The 14,828-nt window shown below is 35.4% G+C and overlaps 1 protein-coding gene across 6 annotated transcripts in view; it reads left to right on the forward strand.

The window, feature by feature from the left end:
- Positions 1 to 14,828, forward strand: part of CLIP1 (CAP-Gly domain containing linker protein 1) — a 159,202-nt gene that overhangs the window by 26,383 nt on the left and 117,991 nt on the right. For all 6 annotated transcript variants that reach the window (XM_051972720.1, XM_051972715.1, XM_051972716.1 and 3 more), the window contains exon 2: positions 12,715 to 12,909. In XM_051972720.1, the coding sequence (XP_051828680.1) occupies positions 12,825 to 12,909 (85 nt within the window). In that variant the 5' untranslated portion in view covers positions 12,715 to 12,824. The remainder of the gene's footprint in view (positions 1 to 12,714; positions 12,910 to 14,828) is intronic.

The following is a 14,828-nucleotide window of genomic DNA, read 5'->3' on the forward strand; positions in this document are numbered from 1 at the left end:
ACAGTCTTTTATTGTCTCTTCCAAAATAGCCCGGTTAGCTTTCTTGGAGGCCTATCTCCCTCCTTGGTTCCAAGAGCTCTTGCAGCTTGTCCTTTGTCACCTTCTGCCCGATTGCAGTCTCTAGCTTGTCAATCTCAGGGAGATTTAGAAGCCAGAGAAGGCAGGCGGAACTCAAGCTTTCCGAACCAAGGAGAGAGATAGGCCAAGAGGACACAAGACTTTGAAGGAGATAATAAAGGATTTAGACTTTACCACCTGGCTATACTCTTGTAGCGACTACTGAACTGAAATGAAGGCTACCTCCAGAGACTCCAAGAAAACCTCAACAGAAAATATTACATTTTAGAGAGAATATTACAAGTATGTCTCAAGGCAATTAATCAAAGGAATTAAGAACTCGGAACATAATACTATGTTCAGATGTATAAAAGGCTGTCATATGAAAGAGAAATTAAAGTTATCCCTTTGGCTTGATGGCAGAGTCAGGCGCAGAGGTGGAAGTTGAGACTTGATGTCAGGAAAAACATCTTACCAATTAGAACTATACAAAAGTAGAATGAATTGCCATCAGAGGAACATTGCTTGGAGGCCCTCCAGCAGAGGCTGGATGACAATTTGTTGATATCTCACTGTAGGGATTCCTTTTGTATTTGAATTGGACTAAGATGGACAATGAGGTCCTTTCCAATTCTCAAATTAATTTAGCGTTGTGATTTTTGTTTATGCCAGAATTGTGATTTCATTGGTTTCCTATAAGGAAACTCCCTTTTCCTTTGTATGAGAAGCACTGTGAAGTTAAATAACTTGCTCAAGGTCACCATATATGCTAGAGGATGAACTTTTTTTTTAAAAAATTTTAATTATATATTTTATTTTATTTTATAATAACTTTATATTGACAGAATCCATGCCAGGGTGATTTTTTTTTACAACATTATCCCTTGCACTTGCTTCTGTTCCGATTTTTCTCCTTCCTCCCTCCACCCCCTCCCCTAGATGGCAAGCAGTCCTACATATGTTAGATATGTTGCAGTATATCCTAGATACAATATATGTTTGCAGAACCGAACAGTTCTCTTGTTGCACAGGGAGAATTGGACTCAGAAGGTAAAAATAACCCAGGAAGAAAAAACAAAAATGCAAATAGTTCACATTCATTTCCCCGTGTTCTTTCTTTGGATGTAGCTGCTTCTGTCCATCATTTATCAATTGAAACTGAATTAGGTCTCTTTGTCAAAGAGATCCACTTCCATCAGAATATATCCTCATACAATATCGTTGTTGAAGTGTATAATGATCTCTTGGTTCTGCTCATTTCACTTAGCATCAGTTCATGTAAGTTGGAGGATGAACTTTGATGTTTTGTCTTCCAGATTTTGAGGGGAAAACTTTTTAACTTATACAGCTTCACTTGAAAATATGGGTGTGAAATTTGAAAGGAAGTACCCCAATAATATAGATATTCTTAAACCCACCTTTAGAAATACTAATCAGTTAGAATATGAATCATGTTGTATAGGTTTTTGGTGGCTTATGGGTGAGAGGAGTTTTAGAGTCTGGAGCAAACAAGATCATGCTTAGGTAGAAGCCTTTTGTATTTGAGGGAAAAAAAAATCATATAGCAGATAGTTCTGTAACTTGTGACTTCAGGAAAGAGGATTAAATGTGAATGAATGTATACCAAGAAAAAGGATATTATAATAATTGAATCATTATTTCACTGTGTAAAGATACTTTTTCAGGCATCTCCATTAGATTAGATTTCTTTTGTCATTCTAGGGCAGGACTTCTTAATTTTTTTTTTTTTTTTGTCAGAAACCTTTGGTAGTCTGGTGAAAGCTATAGACTCTTCAGAATAATGCTTTTAAATTCATTAAATAAAGCAGGATTTCAAAAGAAACATTGATATTGAAATAGTTATCAAAATATATGTATTTTAAAAATATTCTTAGATCTCAGACTGAGAATCCTCTGTATTTTAGGGAGATCCTATAGCCTGCTCTGAAAATTGAATAATGTTCAAAGAATCATACAATTTCAGAACTTCAAGAAATTTTAGAAATTATGTAATCTAGTTTTGCTTCTTAATTGCACAGATGAATAAACACTCCTAAAAGGATAATGATTTTTTTTCAAGGTTACTCAGCTAGTTATATTAAGAAAAATAAGAGTTAAAATAAGAGTCCAGATTTGTCATTCCTTCCTAGTTCAGGACTCTTTTAAAGAGATGACTGCTTTTTTGTTGGTGGCAAAATGGCAACAAAAACTATTTCCAGGCAGATTGAATTCAGTGCAGATAGACTTTAAAGGATATAGCTCTCATTGTCTCCTTTTTATGTTTAGAAAACAAAGTAGCACCCCCATTTTGCAGACTGAGAATATTATAGTAACACTAAGGTACAAATGAATGTGGTTCAGTGATTTGTCTAAGGTGACAAGTGAACAGGATGGCAATATAATGCCAAGTGTGTTCATGCCAGAAGACACTGAGCTTGTTAGAGAATCTGATCTTATCAAGTTTAGATCTTGTCTGTACTGAGAGCAAAGTCAACTCTTGGAGAAGTGAGAACCATAAAGGTTGCCTCTTCATACAATTGCTTGTGGACCTCTCTGACTTTTGATTTGCTGGGCTTGTTTGAAATTCTAAATAGCTGTTAAGAGATTTTGTTTTTTAACCAATGACAAGTTTCCTCAAGGGGACTGAAATCCCAAAAAGTAAATCAGCTATGAAAAATAAAACGAGTGTTTCTTTTCCTTTTCATTATAACAACTCCCAATTCTTACTGTAATTTTGTTGAGGAGCTTTGGATTTAGCCAAAATATTTTTCAAGATGTTTTAAAAATTAGTTTTTTTAAACCATATTTTACCATATGTCCATTTGTTTTTTCCTTTGATTAAAAAAAAAAAAGGCCCCTTGGGCAACTCTGAGGTACATTATACACCTTTCAGATTGGTTAAGATGACAGGAAAAGAAAGTGACAAATGTTGGAGTGGATGTGAGAAAACTGGGACATTAATGTATTGGTGGTGGAATTGTGAACTGATCCAACCATTCTGGAAAGCAATTTGGACCTATGCCCAAAGATGTATAGTGTCTACCCTTTGATCCAGCAGTGCCATTACTGGGTCTGTATCCCAAAGAGATCATAAAGGAGGAAAAGGGATGCACACGTGCATGTTTTGGTAGCCCTTTTTGTAGTGGAAAGAAACTGGAAACTGAGTGGATGCCCATCAATTGGAGAATGGCTGAATAATGAATGTTATGGTATATGAACGTTATGGAAAATTATTGTTCTGTAAGAAATGACCAGCAGGATGATTTCAGAAAAGCCTGGAAAGATGGACAGGAACTGATGCTAAGTGAAATTAGCAGAACCAGGAAATCATTGTATATAGTAACAATATTATGCAATGATCAGTTTTGATGAATGTGGCTCTCTTCAACAGTGAGGTAGTGGGGCAGTTCCAATAGACTTGTGATGAAGAAAGCCATCTGCACTCAAATTGAGGACTGGATGTGGATCACAACATAGTATTTTTAGCTTTTTTGTTGTTTGCTTGATTTTTTTTCTTTCTCATTTTTTCCCTTTTTGATCAGATTTTTCTTGTGCAGCATAATAAATGTGAAAATATGTTTAGAAGAATTGCATATGTTTAACCTATATTGTGTTACTTGCTGTGGGGAGGGAGGAGAAAAATTTGGAGCACAAGGTTTTGTAAGGATGAATGTTGAAAACTATCCTTGCATGTATTTTGAAAAATAAAAAGCTACTTTCTCAGTGTGAAGCTGTTCTGCTTCATAAAGTATTTATCTTTTAAATTCATTTCCTTAGCAATTTAGGCTAAATATTACAGAGACCTAAGTGAAACTGATTCTTTTGCCTTCAAGTTACTGGCTTGACTGTTCTGCTATGTACTGAGAGTTGAGTACCACCATCTTAAATGTAGGCTTCACTTTGATTTAAAAAAAAATATTTCATTAACTATTTCCCAGTTATACATAAAACATTTCTAACATTTTTTTTTTTTTTTTAAGAATTTTGGGTTCCAGATTTTCTCTCTTTTTCATTCCTCTCTTTTCCTTGAGAAGACAAGCACTTTTGAGTTTGATTATATGTGTGAGGTCATGCCAAACATTTCTATATGAACCATGTTGCAAAAGAAAACACAAAAAAAAATAAGGAAAGTTTTTAAAAATGCATGCTGCAGTCTGCATTCAAAATTCATCAGTTCTCTTTCTGTAGATAGACAGCTTTTTTCAGCTTGGGTCCTTTGGAATTGTATTGATCATTGTCTTGATTAGAGCATTTATTGCGACTTTAAGAACACTTAGAACTAATAGTAGAATCGTTTTCATCCTTTGCTGACTTGCAAACCTGACAATCTATTAGGAAAAAAAAACCTCATTTTTTAGGAAAGAGATAATTCCTCAGAGCTGTGATGAAATCTTACATTGCTATTTGTGACTTTTTCATAATATACTATTTGCTCAATAAACATAAACCCAAATTGTAAATAGAAGAGTGAAGGAATATCTGCAATGTTAGGGTTTTGAAATTCAGAAATTACAGTCCCTGAAGACAAAGATGACATATTTCTCTTTTCCTTTTATAGCCTTAGGTTTTGAATTTCATCATGTTTTCTAAGTTTTGGGGAGAGACTAAAGAGAGGGCAACAGAGAGAGCTCTAAGTTGAATAATTGCTCTAGATTGATGGTACCTTCAGAGGAGTCAGCTCTTAGGAGCTCGGGCACAGTTTCAGGTCTGGGAGTACAGCTTTCTCTCCTGGCGTACAGAGCGTGTAGCTTGGAAACAGATCCACTTGGGAATTCTGTTCTGTGACTTCACGGTCATGATCTCACAGCCAGCCAAGGAAGCTACCAGGGTTGCCCAGGCTTCTGGCAAGATGTACCCCTGAGGCAAGGCCTGCCTCAGTTCTGGGGACAACATGAGGTACCTGGTCTTCTCCCATCACCAGACTCAGTTGATCTTTCTGCAGCCTCCATAGATAGTACAATAATTGTTTGAGGTCAGACCCGCCTTATTCTTAGAATAACATTAGAAGGAACATAGTTTACTAAGGAAGTGCTTGTTTTTAAATGACTTCTCGGAGAATGCAAAAATTCATTTTGATTTTAATAGTAAATCACCAGAAATGTTAGTGTCATTTAGGCTTTTGAGTATATAGCAGCCCTAATCATTAATTCTGCTCCTGTGTCCCTTCAATTCACTATCAACGTGTAAAGAATTCTAATATTTGTCTGAAATGTGGATTGCACATGCTAAGAAAATTAGAAGGCATCTAGTGCTTTAGATGAGTCCCCTTTGTAAGATTTGCAAGAGTCTGTGGACAGGTGTGGGTGGATTGTGATCTACATTGTCAGAGGGACTGACCCATGTCAGTAAGATCATAGGTATGTTTAAATGTAACAGCAGCATATCAGCAATAAGGTTCTCATTATTATGACAACCAAAGATTAGAACTGGTTATATCAGTGGAACAAATTTTCTAGATCCTGGAGCTTAAATCCAAAATACCTGATTTATAAATTACCATTTATTTAAAATTGTTTGCTTGGCTCAAGATAGAATGCCCTCTTCCCTTTCTCTAACTATGACTACAGCTAAGAACATCATCTAGGAAATGCAAAAAACCTCACGGGTCTATAAAGTAATTAAGAGAATAAGCACTGTGTAGAAAATGTCATTTATCTTCTCTTCTTCAGTAACTGATCAAATCCCAGTTGAAGCTCAGCCCCAAAACATTAAATCTAATTCAGATGTCTTGCCTGTTTTTTTCAAGCTTGATTTTTTTACAAGGACATTTATCACCATGTTTGATGTTTAGCAATTAAACTTCCTGTTCTCAAGAGGAAATGTAAATCTTTTGTAACAAAAAGAAAAGGGATTATTCAGCCATGCTGTAGGTTGAGGTTTGTCTTAGTGTAAAATCATTATCCATTCTAACTTGTGCTCTCCTACTTCAGAAACTCAGTCCTGGATCAGAGACCTACTCTTAGTAAGAAAAATTCCTCTTTTACTTTTGAGAAGTTAAATATTTTATTGAGTGATTTTATTTGGTTTCTGAGAAATGATAGTTACTTTCCAGATATAAAGACAGTAGGACACCTGTTAATAGAGGCATTCCTATCTTTGCCCCTGTGCCCTAAGGACCATGAAACCCTTACATTTGACTTGTAGCTGAAACTTTCTTACTGTGTTCTCTCTACAATTGGGAGGCTTCTTGGGAGCAGACTCTTACTTTTCTGTTTGTATCCTTGCACTTGGCATGCAAGTAGATAGAAAAAGTTGTATGTTCCCTCAACATCTTACAGTTGTTCCTAGTTTAAAAAATGCACTTTGGCATAGAAGGCTTAGAATGGAATGTTGGTGCTGTATAGAAAATGGAATGAAAAAGTAATGTGTTAGATTTTCCTTTTTTTTAAATAAATTTTTATTGACCTTTTTTTAATATCAGGATTTCTCTTTGTTCCTCCCCTTCCCCCACCCAGAGAGACATCTCTTATTACAAATAATATTTTGTGACAGTCTTATTAAAAACTGAAGGAGGGGAAGAAAGAATGCATCTTGATAAATGTTACCTTGGGAAATTACATGTTCATTCCAGTAATGCTGCCATGACCTTAAATTTTCTTGAATACCTTTTTTGTAAATTTATTCAGAGACTGTGGCACATTCTTGTCAATACTTTGAGTAGTGACAAATTTTTGTTCTCTAGGTGGATTTGATTCTGAAGAATAAGGTTACTGGATGCAAAGCTTGATGGTGGCTCTTAAATAGAAGACCATTCTAAGAAAATTAATTTCCAAGAATTAAAAAAAAAATTTTTTTCTCCTATACTTCTTAAAATTGTTTTGTTTACATGTGACATTGCTACCTTAAAATGTTATGCAAAGGTATTTCTTGATCTATAGCTTCTTAATTTAAATAATTTTGATTTGTTGTTTTTCAATAATAATGCTAAGTAGAAAATAAATTTGAGAACCAAAAATCATTGATATTTTATTCTCTTTGTTTAAATCTTGTCAAGTGTCCACCTTTTAGAAATGCTAAATCTGTGCAATCTGATCAGAAGCTAGAGGAATGTGCATTGATAATGCTGAAGTTGTAGTCTTATTTTATAGGATTGGTTCTTCTGATGAGATTAGATTTCCTGGTGGTCAGGGTCAGGGTCAAGCAAATGATGAAGTTAGTGGAAGGTTCGGGGTTTAGGGAACCAAATGAAGAGGTTTGGCTCCCCCAGACTCCTTAGCAAGGTAGGGAGTTGTTGGAACCCCCCTTCTGGTGCTGCAGAGGTCCTTTGTAAAAGAATTTTCGAACACGAAAAGCTGAATTGGTAAAAAGAAGTTTATTATTGGTATAAAGTAAGCCTTTACTATGCATGAATAGAAAGACTGAATCCTTAGTGGCAAGGTCCTGAGAGAGAGATATAAAGTCTTAGGTGAGAGAGTAAAGAGAGGGTAATGCTGAAAGAGAATATTATTTCAGTGGGCAGAGGTTTCTTTGGCATAGCATGATATGTTAGGTCCTCTGCAAGGACTGGGTTTAAATTGGTTCTTTTTATAATAGAAGCCTTGGCTACATGCTGATGTTTGCTCTTGATGTGGGCTGGTAGGTGGGTAGAGTTTGAGCTGAAATCTAAGAATTGAATGAATGTCTCTAGATTTGCTCTTTAATTCAATGGGAATCTTAATCAGTAGTGAGTGTTATCCATGAGGGTGATGTCTGTCTCTCAGGATAATAGAATGAAGCTGTTAGAATGTTTCCCTTGGGCTGGGTCCCCTACAGAGGCAGGATTCAGGAGACTTTCTCCTTGAAGTAGTTTCTCCAATGATCTACCTCGAGGCTCATTCCCAAAGTCAAAGAGAGAGAAAGAGAAAGAGTTTCGGGGCTCCCCTCATCAAGAAGTATAAAGTCTCAGATGAGAGTTAAGAGAGGGTAATGCTAAAGGAGAATATCATTTCAGCAGGCAGAAGTTTGCTGCTGTTCCTGGGAGAGAGAGGGTTTCCTTGGCATGGTATATTACGTCCTCTGCAAAGACTGGGCCCCAAGTTGGCATTTTTTATAAGGAAATCTGAGACTGCTGTCACTGCCCCCAGGCCTAGATGAGCCCACTTACTGGGAGTGGTTTTGAGCCAACAATAGGGGTCAGTAGAAAATTAAATCTCCCATTAAATGAAATTACTTTTAACTAGTCCCACTAAGATAAACCACTTTATATTGGTTCCCTTGGGCAGGTCTCACAGGGGCAGGGTTCAAAGAGAATCTCCTTCAAGGAACTTCAAGTGCTTTACCTCATAGCTCATTCCCAGAGTCAGAAAAAGAAAGAGTTTCAGGGCTCCCCTCACCACTTCTATTATCCAAAAGCTTAGTAAGTCAATAGGCAGAGACCTTCACAATGGAACTTATGTATGCATGGAACATAAAGGTTGACCCCTAAAATATGTGTGTGTGGAAACCTTGGGCTTAGTTGATTAGTACATTTGAGCAGAGTAATGACTCTCAAAATTCTGACTATAGAATTCTAGCCTTAGATAAGAAATCTTAATAGAGCTGTATTCCTGTTTTTTTGGTTTTGTTTTGTTTTGTTTTGATCGGAAACAACTAGATACAGATAGGGGCCAGGATAAGAAGTAAGTCAAAAAAGGGTACGATAAGCATCATGTAAGTTGTAACTTTTTCCAGTTCCACTCTGCTTAATTTCTTTCTATTTATTATTATTTTTGTTGTTTTAAAGCTTTTTATTTTCTTTACTTTTTTTTCCCTTTTGACTGAGGCATTTGGGGTTGTGACGGGCTCAGGATCACACAGCTAGGAAGTTTTAAGTGTCTGAGGCGAGATTTGAACTCAGGTCCTTCTGACTTCGAGATGCTCTATCTATCCATTGCACCACCTACCTGCCTCAAAGCTTTTTTATTTTCAAAACACATATCCACCCCCACAAAACCCTCAATTCCAAACCTTTCTTTCCCTCCCTTCCCCCATCACCTCCCCTAGTCAGCAAGTGATCCAATATATGTTAAACATGTATAATTCTTCTATACATATTTCTACAAATATCATGCTGCACAAGAAAAATCGGATCAAAAAGGAAAAAAAATGATTAAGAAAACAAAATGCAAGCAACCAACAAAAAGAACGAAAATACTATGTTGTGGTCCACATTCAGTTCCCCCTTTTCTCTCTCTGGATGCAGATGGCTTTCTTCATCACAAGACCTATTCCATTGGTCTGCTAAATTTATTTTCATATAGTTGGGCAAAATAGCTCCTAATTATTTAATTTTCTCTTCATTGTTGGTAAGTTTACCCTTTTCATTTTTGATACTGATAATTTGTTTTTTTCCTTTTCTTTTCCTAATCAAATTAATCAAAGCTTTATCTTTTTTTTCATGAAACCAACTCTTAGTTTTGTTTTTTTTCGTTCAATAGTTTTCTTACATTCAATTTGTTCTCTGATTTTCAAAATTTCTAATTTGTTATTTAATTAGGAGTTTTTAATTTGTTCTTTCTCTAACTTTTTTAGTTATATGCCCAATTCATTGATTGTCTTTTTATTTTATTCATGTAAGCATCTATTGATATAAGAATTTCTCATTGTCTCATTGTTATTCTTTTGCATGAAATTATTGATGATTCACTCATTCTTTAGGATTAGATTATTTAGTTTCCAATTAACTTTTGATCTATATTTCCATGATCTTTTATTATATGTAATTTTTATTGCATCATGATCTATAAAAAGGCTGCATTTACTATTGTGAGGTTTTTATGACAGTTTTTGTATAGGTGCTATGTACCACTGAGAAAAAAGTATGTTCCTTTCTATCCCCAATTTTCTTCTCCAAAGGTCTATCATACGTAACTTTTCTAAAATTCTATTTGCCTTCCTTCTTTTTTGTTTATTTTTTCATTAGATTTATGTGTTCTGATGGAGGGAAGTTGAGATCCTCCACTAGAATAGTTTTGCTGTCTATTTCTTCCTGCAACTTATGTAATTTTTCTTCTAAAAATTTGGGTGTTATATCACTTGGTGCATATACATTTAGTATATATTACTTTATTCCCTGTGTTATCCTTTAGGAAGATGTAGTTTCCTTCCTTATCTCTTTTAATTAGATGCATTTTTCCTTTTGCTTGGTCTGAAATCAGAATTGGTACCCCTTGCTTTTTTCTTTTCTTTTCTTCTTCTTCTTCTTCTTTTTTTTTTTTTTAACTCTCTGTGTGTGTGTGTGTCTGCTTCAAATGTATTTCTTGTAAACAGTATATTATAGGATTCTAGCTTTAAATCCACTTTTCCGTTTTATGTGAGAGTTCATCCCATTCAATTCACAGTCAAGATTACTAACTTTCTTTCCATTCTATTTTTCCCAAGTTATACTCTTCTTTCTTCTTTCACCCTTTCCTTTCTCACCAGTGTATTGCTTATATGACCATCTTCCTTCCCTCAATCTGTCCTCCCCCCTTTTTTTGCCCCCCATTCCTATTCCTTTCCCCTTCTACTTCTGCCCTTCTTTCTATTAGTCTCCCTCTTTCCCTTTCTATTATCCTATAGGGTGAGACAAATTCCTATACCAAACTAAATATGTATATTATTCCCTCTTTGAGCCAGATCTGATGAGGTTAATGTTCAAGCAAAGCTCATCCTCCTCCCTTCTTTCCCTCAACTATAATAAGTGATGTGCTTTACCCCATTTTCTCTCCCCTATCCTTTTTTTTTCTTTCAGTACAATCCCTTTCCCAACCCTAATTTCTTTTTTATATCATCAGGTTAAAGTCAGCTTATAACTACACCCTTTTAATTGCCCTGACAAAGATACAGTTATCAAACGTTATACACAGTCTCTTTCTATATAGGGATGTAAACATTTTAATCTTTAAAAAAACATTTTTTCCTTCCATTTATATTTTACTGTTTTTCTTGCATCTTGTATTTGGATATCAGATTTTTTGTTCAGCTCTAGTCTTATCAGAAATATTTTAAAATCATGTATTTCGTTGAATGTCCATTTTTCCTTCTGAAAGATAAAATTTTACCTGGTAGTTGATTGTTGTTGTCCAAGTTCCTTTTCCTTCTGGAATATCATATTCCAGGCCCTTCTAATCCTTTAATGTGGAAGCTGCTAGGTCTTGAGTAATCCTGATTGTGGTTCTTCGATATTTGATTTATTTATTTTTGGCTGCTTGTAGTATTTTCTCCTTAATCTGATAATTCTGGAATTTATCTACAATATTTCTTGAATTTTCACTTTGGGAGTCTCTTTCTGGAAGTGATTGGTGGATTCTTTCAATGACTATTTTATCCTCTGGTTCTAGGATATCAGGGCACATTTCCTTATTGATTTCTTTAAAGATGTTGTCTGGACTTTTTTTTTTCATCATGGCTTTCAAGTAGTCTGATAATTTTTAGATTCTTTCTCCTGGATCTGTTTTCCATGTCAGTTATTTTTCCAACGGAATATTTTACATTTTCTTCTATTTTTCCATTAAATTTTTTTTTCTTTTATTTGACTGATTATTGATTTCTCTTTGAGGCATTCACTTCCATTTGTCCAATTCTAATTTTTGGTGAATTATTTTCTTTGTTTAGCTTTTTTTATCCTGTTGCATTTGGGCAATTGTACTTTTAATGAAGTTGCTTTGTTTAGTGGATTCCTTCCTCCCTCTATGTCACCAAATTTATTTTTAAGGAGTTATTTTCTTAAGTCAATTTTTGTGCTTCCTTTTCCAGTGTATTGACTCCCCCCATAAACTTTCATAATTCCTGTAATGCTCTCCTTTTCCCCATTTCTTCTTCTCTCTTTTAAGCTCCTATTTGAACTCTTCCAAGACAGCCTTTTGAACTGGAGACCCTTTCATATTCTCTTCTGGGTTTGTGTTCTGGTCTGTCCTGTCTGTGTAGTTTTCAAAGTTGATATGTTATGGATGTCATTATTATTTTGAGACTAAGTTTTCCTATCATGCCCAGGTTGAAATTACAGAGGCCATAAGTTTTCATTTCCTTCTTTCTAACACTTCCAAGTTGGAGTGACAAAACGCAACATTGCTTTCTACAGCCCCCAAACCAGGGTGATTAAACTATACCATCCTAGTGGAGAAGTAATAAGGCGATACTCTGGAGGATGGTGGGAAATTGGAGGCCATTTGTTCCAAGGACTTTCCCCTTTTTATACCCTCTTACCCTTAAGTAACAAAAACACTGGGCATGCGCCCAGTATATATGGTGCATGTGGGACCACATAAACAACTTGGTATTGTATGTAGTTTGCCACCTGGTATCAGTCTGCTTCATTCACAACACAGGTTGTCACCGCCCCCGACTTCCCAGGAAGGCCAAGGGCCCTTAGGTGAGATGGGGAACCGAACCAGACATTGTTAGCAGGTGCCCTCGGGGCTGAAGGATCTTCAAGTTCAGCCAGAGTTCCCCCACTGTCTGTGACCTTGTACAAAAAATTTTTCTTAAATCCAAACAATGTCTTGATTAAAAAACAAAACAAAACTCCTTTTTAAATGTCACAACCTTGGAATTCTGAAGCAACTACCTGCCCTTGGGTTAATCTTAAGATGGTCTCCTTTTGCCTTATTTGGGGAAATAGGTAGCTTTGTAAATAAGTTGAGAATATAATAATTAATGTGCATTTTCCCTAACTTATGGTAGTTGCTAAAAATATGTTTGTATGTTCTCTCTCTGCAGGTTTCACTCAAAGACTGACTTCAGCATAGGAGCACCTATATTTATATCAATGGTTGGGAAAAGATAGTGACCAGAAGCAAAGGAGAAAACATCTTGGTATAATACGGAAGATGAGTATGCTAAAACCAAGTGGGCTTAAGGCCCCTACTAAGATCAGTAAGCCTGGATCTACTGCCTTGAAGACACCTGCTGCTGGTATTTTTACATTTTTCTTAAATATAAATATATTATGATATAACCTAAAGATAGTAGTATTGTTTTTTAAATACCTGATTTATTTTCTCTAGTTTATTTTAAGGTACATTTTAATTCATTGACTTTCAGAACTGGTTGTTTCCCTCATAATTTCAAACTTTATTCCTCTTAAAAAGTTTTTTGTTAGTTGAATTTAATACAGTATAATAATTTCTATCACTTATATAGTGCCTACCATGTGACAGATTACTATACTAAGCACTTTAAATAGATCATCTCATTTTATCCTTGTATGACTTTGGTAGGTAGATGATGAAACTGAGTCAAACAGACATTAATTAAATTTCTTGGCTAGAGTCATAAAGCTAGTATCAGAGGCTGAATTGGAACTTGGGTCTTCCTGACTCTAAGCACTACGTCACTCAGCTCCTCCATAGATATCCCTATATAGATGATTCTTAAATATGTATCTTTTTTTTTTTTTTTGGCTGAGGCAATTGGGGTTAAGTGACTTCCCCAGCACACAGCCAGGAAGTGTTAAGTGTCTGAGGCCAGATTTGGACTCAGGGCTTTCTGACTTCTGGACTGGTGCTCTATCCACTGCATCACCTAGCTACCCCCTAAATATATATGTCTTAACTATTGCTATTTCTCTTTTGTCTTTTGGATAGCTTCTCTTGGATGCCCCAGAGATATCCTTTTTTTCCTCTTAAACCTGTCTTTTCTCTAACCCTTTCCATTTCTTTTGTTACCAACATCTTTCCTGCCAGTTGTGTCTATAATTTGAACGTATCCTTGACTTCTCCCTTTTCCTCAACATATCATTATTCAGTTAGTTGCTCTTTTTTGCCTCCAAAACATCTCTATTTCTTTCTCTACATTGATGTTTACCTTAGATTGAGCCCTCCTCTTACACTAGTTTAAAGCTTTTCTTTGGACTATTATCAGAGCTTCCTAAATGATCTTTCTGTATCTGGTCTTTTTTTCTCTAATCCATCTTCCACATCCAAAATAATCTTCCTAAATCTGAGGTCTATATATGTTCAGTGGCTTCTTCTTGACTATAGGATAAAATATAAACTTAGCTTAATATTTAAGGCTCTCCACAATCTACCTTTCTTCATTTTACGGATAGTTTTATAACTAAACTGGAATGTGATACTCTGTTTTCCATTTTTGTTCCTTTACACAAGCTCTTCCTCTTGTCCAGTGTGTAATCATTCCTCATTCCTACTTTTCAGAATTCTTGGCTCCCTTCAAGGTTCAGCTGGAATTCTACCTCCTTCCTGGAGCTTTCCTAGTCTCCACTTACCTCATCCTTCCAATTTGCTAGTGCTCTTAGTGCCTATTTAATTTTACTTTCACTATAATTAGTGTAGATATTGTACTCATTCATAAAATAAAAAGTTCCTTGAGAGTGGGAACTTTCTTTTTGTTGGTTTTGTTTTTGTATCCCTAGCACTGAGCATAAGCCCCAGCTGATAGTAAATGTTTAATGAGTAACTGACTTGAAGGTATCAGCAGTCTTTTAAAAAAAAACCCAAATCAGTAGTTTTGTTATGCTTTTTTAAAAAAAAATGCTTTGTGGTTTCTGGCTTTTCATGCCCTTAGACTGGCAGCAGTTTTTTAAACAGATTAATATCTGGCAATACTTGATATAAAATTAAATATTTGTTGGAGATATTGTAGAAGAGAGAGCCTTAGGTAGGCCTTAGATTAGATCTCAGAGGTCTCTTCCAACTCTAGCATTTTGTGACCACATTGGAAAGTGCACGTGTCATTTCTTTTCTTTTTTTTTTTTTAAATTTAATTTTTATTTAATAATTACTTTATATTGACACTCGTTTCTGTTCCGATTTTTTTTTTCCCTCCCTCCCTCCACCCCCTCCCCTAGATGGCAAGCAGTCCTTTATATGTTG

The sequence above is a fragment of the Antechinus flavipes genome, chromosome 1 (genome assembly GCF_016432865.1).
Source record: "Antechinus flavipes isolate AdamAnt ecotype Samford, QLD, Australia chromosome 1, AdamAnt_v2, whole genome shotgun sequence".
Taxonomy (NCBI): domain Eukaryota; kingdom Metazoa; phylum Chordata; class Mammalia; order Dasyuromorphia; family Dasyuridae; genus Antechinus; species Antechinus flavipes.